This window comes from Copadichromis virginalis, linkage group LG23, assembly GCF_057382275.1.
Source record: "Copadichromis virginalis isolate Kocher_CV1m ecotype Utaka linkage group LG23, C_Virginalis_male_GT1.1, whole genome shotgun sequence".
NCBI lineage: Eukaryota > Metazoa > Chordata > Actinopteri > Cichliformes > Cichlidae > Copadichromis > Copadichromis virginalis.
The window spans coordinates 37,008,160-37,015,383 of record NC_140639.1 but is presented as its reverse complement, the minus strand read 5'-3'; the positions used below and the strand labels follow the sequence as shown (position 1 = coordinate 37,015,383).

General features: G+C 36.0%; 1 protein-coding gene across 1 annotated transcript; it reads left to right on the top strand.

The window, feature by feature from the left end:
- The first annotated feature begins 2,456 nt into the window (after nt 1-2,456).
- On the top strand, nt 2,457-6,083 carry cldn10a (claudin 10a). Its single transcript, XM_085447879.1, has 6 exons — nt 2,457-2,803; nt 4,175-4,336; nt 4,470-4,551; nt 4,655-4,752; nt 5,100-5,109; nt 5,744-6,083. The coding sequence occupies exons 1-6, from the start codon at nt 2,584-2,586 to the stop codon at nt 5,871-5,873; spliced, it is 702 nt and encodes a 233-aa protein (XP_085304005.1). The 5' UTR covers nt 2,457-2,583; the 3' UTR covers nt 5,874-6,083.
- The last annotated feature ends 1,141 nt before the right edge of the window (nt 6,084-7,224 follow it).

The window sequence follows — 7,224 nt, the reverse complement described above, 5'->3', positions numbered from 1 at the left end:
GGTGTGTCCTGCATCTCTATTGCCTTAGGTGCCATGCTTTTTGTACAGCTGACTCTACTCAGCTATTAATTAATACCTCTTTGTTTCGAGTTGTAACGCCTGAGAACATGTGAGGGAACTGTGGAGAAGTGAGTGTGTGTACAGATGTTTTGGACATATGAGTCTCCTGTTACTGCCTGTAAGTCATTTAACTTAGTAATTTAAATGTGGAAACAACTCCCCATACATTCCATGTGACAAACCTCAGTGTGCTCATGTTTACTAAAGGTGTATGTGTATGTGTATGTGTATCTGTCTATCTTTTACGGTTGTGTATGTGACTGTGCTTTATATTGGTGTGTGTGTGTGTGTATTTGGTATGGCTGTGTATGTGACTGTTCTGTATGTTTATGTGGTAAATTGCAACACTAAACGCAGAGCATACATGATGCTGTGTGAAGAAGGAGATGAGATAAGATGTGAAAGGTGAAAATGGGATTACCATTCCATTTTATACTAATGCATTCTATTTGATACTGTACCAGTTCATACTATCCTATGACATTCCATTCTACATTATATCATTCCATATTATGGCATTCCATTTTATAGTATGACATTTCACACTATGTTATACCATTCCATTCTACTATGACATTTCATTCTTTATAATTACATTTCAGTTTATACTATACAATTCCATTGTAAACTGTTACATTCCATTTGATACAATACAATTCAATTTTATATATGTATATAGGTATTGACACCCACAGTGCCCTAGGCAGTTTTTCTGCAAAGTTTAAAATAGCTTAAAAAAGGTATTGGGAAACTCATTGAGAAAAAGATTGCAAACATATAAATATACATACAAATTATACAATCACCATAGTTTTGATGTTCACAGCCCGATACAAAAATGACTCAATGAATGATTATTATAATTATAAAAAAAATAAAGAAATTATTGTTTATTTTCCTATCAACATAATTTCACGTCATGTCATCCTCTGTTTGACCATAGCCTTTGTTTAAGCCATTGTTACTTTGTAAATCAAAGTTACATAGTTTAAGACTAATATGTTACCAGCAAAACATTGAGAGTTTTATTGACAATTAAATATAAGGGAACATTTAAGTTGTGACAAACATACTCTGCTGTACTTTTCATACATCCATATTTCATTTCACACTACAGACACTGCAGAGCGAGACCAAGGAAGCATTTCGCTTCAGTTTGAACTATTCTGTTCTGTCCTTAAACCATCATACCACTGACAAATGTAACTGATATCAATAAATGTAATAGGTGTATCATTGCTGGGCAGGAAAAAAAATACAGAGCGACAACCACCACAGTTTAATCAGACAGCACTAGGACTCAGTGCCTATTTGTACTGCTATTCTGTTGTCATCATCAGTGACATTCACACATATAAAAGAGTCATAATTTGATTAGCTGTCCTGATTAAATAACAAATATTTATCCTAAAAATTACACTAGGTTATCAAAACTTTGACCAGAACTTTGAAATACTTGTTAGCATTTCTTAATATTTCCTAAACTTCTTCAGCATAGGTTTTATTCTGCTGTTATAACACTTGAGCCCACAGCAGCCTGTCATTGTCACATGGCAATGAGGTAGAAAGAGTGTGCATGTGCATGAGAGAGAGAGAGACCCAGGGTTACTATTATGAATATCAACCCTACAGTCTAATATTTCTTTCAGAGGAGGAACTGTGTTTGTTTTTTCTGCCACTTGATGGTGCTCTAATGCTGCTAAACAGGGATGTCAATCACAGCCTAGGGGGCTATAACCAACTTTTCAATGTATCTAATTCTGCCCACTGGGTTGTTTTGAAAATTGTAACTTCCGAAAAAACAGGGCGTACATTGAAGACTTTTAACTGTATTTTAATCAATTTTACACTCATTTCAATGACAAAGATATCAACCATGTCCAATCATATTACTATAAAGTAAGTCACTAAAAATAACCTATTGCATGACAGAAAAGATGTTTCTCATTGTTTGCATTACATTAAGTAATAGAATTCTTAAAAGTAACAGTTTTTAAACTGTTTTCTGCTTATTTGCAGCATTTCAACAGATTTTTTCCCCCCTGCCAGTACTTTCTCTGTAATTTTATGACTTTATTTCTTAAACTCTAAGTCCAAAGAGCTGTACCAATGGGTTTCTTTGATGTTCTACACCCTTATTTGTTCATGTTGTTGAAAAACCGAGGCATACTGTTGAAACCACACATCATCATCCCTTCTATCTGTGTTCCTCATCTTGCCTTTTCAGATCCTTCCAATTAAAGACTTCCTTCTCCTGGAGATCCTCATGCAACCTCTCTTCATACCGTGTGGAGTGATGACTTGTGTGTCAGTCCCAGCCCCCATACCCTATAAAACTACAGAATGTGGATCGGAGAATGGTGTGTCTTTGAGTGATGCTTGGTCAGAGGCTGAGCAGGAGAAGCAGAAACTAAATTCTGCAGAACTGCCAGCACTGGTGCACCTGTCCTAGACCGACACTCCCACTTTTTGAGAGACAGAACTTGTACTTGTCCCAATCCAGACCTTTAAGTCAGAGGGAAAATGGGCAACATGGCTACAGAAATCACTGCTTTTTTCCTGACCATCTCTGGATGGATCTTGGTGTCATCTACTCTGCCGACAGACTACTGGAAGGTATCTTCTGTGGATGGTACGGTCATTACCACAGCTACCTTCTGGTCCAACTTGTGGAAAACATGTGTGACAGATTCCACTGGTGTGTCAAACTGCAAGGACTTTCCTTCAATGCTGGCTTTGGATGGTGAGTTCATAATATAATGTTGTGTTGCAGTCACAAGGGACGACATTTCTTACATCAGTAAACAGACACAGTTAAATAAATAACCACAAATCTGTGAGCACACATCTGACAGATGTACTTCTTAGATAAATGACCTCATTTGTGAAAAAAGAATGTATTTGAAACTTGATATTTCATTTTCTACCTCAGCCTTGAGGCCACAAATGGCCACTACATTTAAAGCTACTAGCTACTACTTATTAAGCCCTCCTTATATGTCCAATCAAAACAATCTGAGAAAGCCATACAGTCACAGAGAGGTCACTTGATACTTGATATTAGTTTTTCAAAGTTAAGAAAGCAATACTTCTGGCCATCTTAGTGTCCTTTAGACTGCTGTTTTCATTCCTAGGGGTTGGAGAGATCTTTTACCATCTATACATTTAAAAAGCCCAAAGTAACTAAAACACTTTACAACTTAAATTCTACAATTCTTAAATTTCTACAAGAACAAGATGTTAACACAACACTAAATGATAACATTTCAAGTGCAGTCAACTTGTAAGTGAGAAGTCGATATTTACACATCAATCAAACATCATGATTGCATTTTTCTCTACCTGATGAAACATTAAGCTAGCAATAATTAGTTTTACTTACATTTTATTTTTGATCATCTTTTAGTTTTTGCCACAATCTGAGACACTTTTCACATACGAGTCATTTGCAACACTCATGCAACATTTATGCCCATTATTAGCATTATTATTTCTGCATGTGCTCCAACCTTGATACAAGTCTTAAGTATAGACGTAACCTTTAAACTAACTCCCTCACAGTCCACTCTGCAAAAAGTAAGCAAATGAACCAAGCTGGAAAGCATTTCAAAAGACCTTCCTTTTTATCTATTAAAATCAGGACAAACTGTCTTCAAATAGAGGACATTCAAGACTCTTATTAATAGTGGACAACTTGCAAACCATGTGTAACCCTGGAAGAGATCTTTTTAAAAAAGGCAAAACAGATGTAATTAAGATTTTTTTTTACATTGTATAAGATGACAAAAGAAAAGATTACACAGGCATTCATAATTTTGGTTCTCGCATTGCAAAGTTATGACATCACATTAATGTGATTGGTCAGTTGCAGTGTTAATCGTAGACCAACTTTATTATGAAAATCAGTGCAGAAATCCAATTTATTCCAAGTGATTTATTTGCAACTTTATCTCAAATTTCCCTCACACAAGAATACATGAAACTGTTCAATATGAACAAAACAATTCTTTTTTTTTTTCACATTTGTAAGTCTGTTTATTGTTACGATTCATGGGCAACAAAAAAGTAGGGAAACAACTAATGTATAGCTCTCTTCTCTGTTTCATTTTTTAAGCGTACATCCAGGTGTGTCGGGGTTTGATGATCGCTGCTGTGAGTCTGGGTTTCTTTGGTGCCATTCTTGCCTTGGTAGGAATGAAGTGCACAAAAATAGGAGGCTCAAAGACCACTAAAGCTCGGTTGACTGTCCTGTCAGGCTTCCACTTTATTCTTAGTGGTAAAAACCATCCCATTCTATGTATGTCTGGATTTAATGGAGAATAATGTGTGGATTGAATTCTTCTTGAGCTAAGAACATTACCTTAGTTCCTTTTAATTTGATGTAGTAATCTGCTTATTTCTTTCCACAGGCCTCTGCTGCATGACGGCATGCTCCATATATGCTCGCAGGATCACAGCTGACTTCTTTGACCCCCTATTTGTTGCCCAGAAGTAAAAGGATTCCTTTCACATGGATCAAAGACATAATCAGATGAAAGGAAGTCCAGTCAGAAATATCTTGGTTTTTTCATTTTCTTTTCTTTTTTCCCTGCAGGTTTGAGCTGGGAGCCGCTCTCTTCATTGGCTGGGCTGGATCTGTGTTGTGCATCTTAGGAGGACTTATCTTCTGCCTCAGCCTGTCTGAAGGCTTCAGTATCAGGCAAGTGGCTTGGTTTTGCAGATATACAGAATGCGAACAATGTGATTCCACATGAACAGCAAGGTCATAGTGGATCTGATGTGGATGCACTCTAAACTGCATGATTGATTTACTAACTCAATTGGGCAATTTAAGTAATTACTTTAACTGCAATAGACAGGCAAATCCAGTCAAAAACATCCAGTAATCTCTCAGCAACTTGCTGCATAATTGCTGAACCTACAAAGTAAATTGTATGATTGTACGTTATGTTGATTAGCTACTCCAGCTGAATGTTTCCTTTGTTACAGTTGCATAAGAAGGACCTTTTAGAAGTTAAAGTCACCTTGACTGAGGGGAGCTATTGAGAAGTGTTGCATGAGATGGGCAAAGAAAAACAGATTTTTTTTCTTTCGTTCCTTTTTCTTTTAAACATCCTAGTTCTTTTTCCCCACTTTTTGATAACAATCAGGCTGATTAGAGTGTTCTCACTGTATGAATACGGTGAATAGCAGCAATGGCACCTAGTATTGATTGGCAGTCAGTTTGTAATCGTAGTGATTATAAACCAAAAAAATGTGCTACTGGTACTACGTGAAAGTTTGTCTATGCATGTTTTAATCAGACAACCTAGAGGCTTCTAAGAATGGCAAGCTTGGTTTCAAAGATCGGTTTAAAATTTTCCAAATTTCCATTAAATTCATGGTTCCCAGTGGAGGAATCCTAATGACTTCTCTGATCAAACAATATTTAAAATAATTTATTCCATAATGGAGCTGAATTTGTAGCTTTGAGAAAAAATATCTTAACCAGTTTGATGAAATCCTATAGATTAAGTCCCTTTGGTTATCTTTGAACTCTTTTGAAATGCATGAAAAACTCAATATGGTTGTAGAACTTCTTAAATATAACAAGAAAGTTGAAAGGTGTAAGAAAAAAAATGTTTTGCTTGAAACAGAGCTTTGTAGCCTTTACTATGTAAATTTCCTGTTTTGACTTTTGCAGAGCTGAATACTCCTACAGTGGAGCTGCATCTTTTCCGACAACATGCAATAAGACCAGTAAGCCAGCCCAGAGGCCAAACAAGGAAACACAGGAGCCATTGAGGCAGTTTGGAAGAAATGCATATGTGTGAAACTGGACTCTTGTTACACGAGTTGATTTGAGAATTTAACAACATTTCATCATTTAAAACCAAGGACAGCATCCTCCAAAATGAACTAATCTGCATCTGTGGGAAGATAAAAAGTGAGCTAATCTGGGATATGGTTTACATATTTGATTTAGTGTTCAGATTTAAATATGGCTGCCTCATTTCTGTCATAAACTCGATTATGAAACATAAGCATTGAGAGTAGGACATTTAATTTGACATAACATGACATTCAAAGTCTTTAATCACCTTTAACAAACTGGCTTTTTCACCATCTTATGGATTGTTAAAACATGTCAAAAATTAATAGTGAAACCTTTTGTTTTCTTACATTTTCTTAAATGTTTTATAACTAACCATTGGCATACTATGACTGATCCATAAATTAAGTAAATGAATTAACTGCTCCAGCTCACAACGATACAAATGTCTTCTTGTTAAAAATGAGCATTTTGGTACTTTTTCCTAAAAGCCTGCATAACTTATAGTAGTTTTATCTTTGTATAATTTACCATCCCTACAACCAAATAATAGGTGGAAGAAGTGCCTTTCTAATTTTCCTAGTCAAGACTAGTTTGACCTCCAAGGCTAACTAGGTCACATCTGACCCCGGAGATGCTTATGTAGATGTGGACGCCCAACCGGAGGTTTCCCGTCTTATCAGCCATCCATCTCCACCTAGGAATATAGGAACCCTGGGCTATGTTACGCAAAACCTCTTGGCCCAGAGGGTAGATACTTGAACCAGCTGACAGAGCGTAGATGTCATGTGCTTTCCACTGCTTTGCATCTGCGAAAAAATAGTCAGGTGTCCAGGGCTCAGCAGAAGGGTGGCTTTGTGTGGTTGTATGTCTCCTGTGTTAAAATGATAAATACATTTTAGCTGGAACTCTCTTGAAATTCTTAAAAAAAAAAAGTTGACAAATATCAACAGCTTGCAATAGCTTTTGTCTAAACTAAAATCATTACAACTACACATTTCAAAAGAAACTGTTGTATCCTGAATGTCTGTGACTGAGAATCATTCAGTCATCTAAGTTATGGTAGTCTTCAGAACTTGAAAAGAAGTAACTGAATAGCTCATTTAAAAATACATTTCTTCCAATGATAAACTTAATGAATTCTAACATCAACTTTCTTTCAAACATTTCTAGACTAATCTTCTAATGTTGCTCCTTTTTCATCCTTCATATAAATTAAATACATATTTAATTTTACATATTTAAACCAACACAAAACCAAAAAGAGTTTGTGAGCATGCCAGTAGCTTTTTGACACTAAGCTGAGGAACAGTGCTACCTTTCAAAGGTTTAGACTTTTCATCCACTTTATT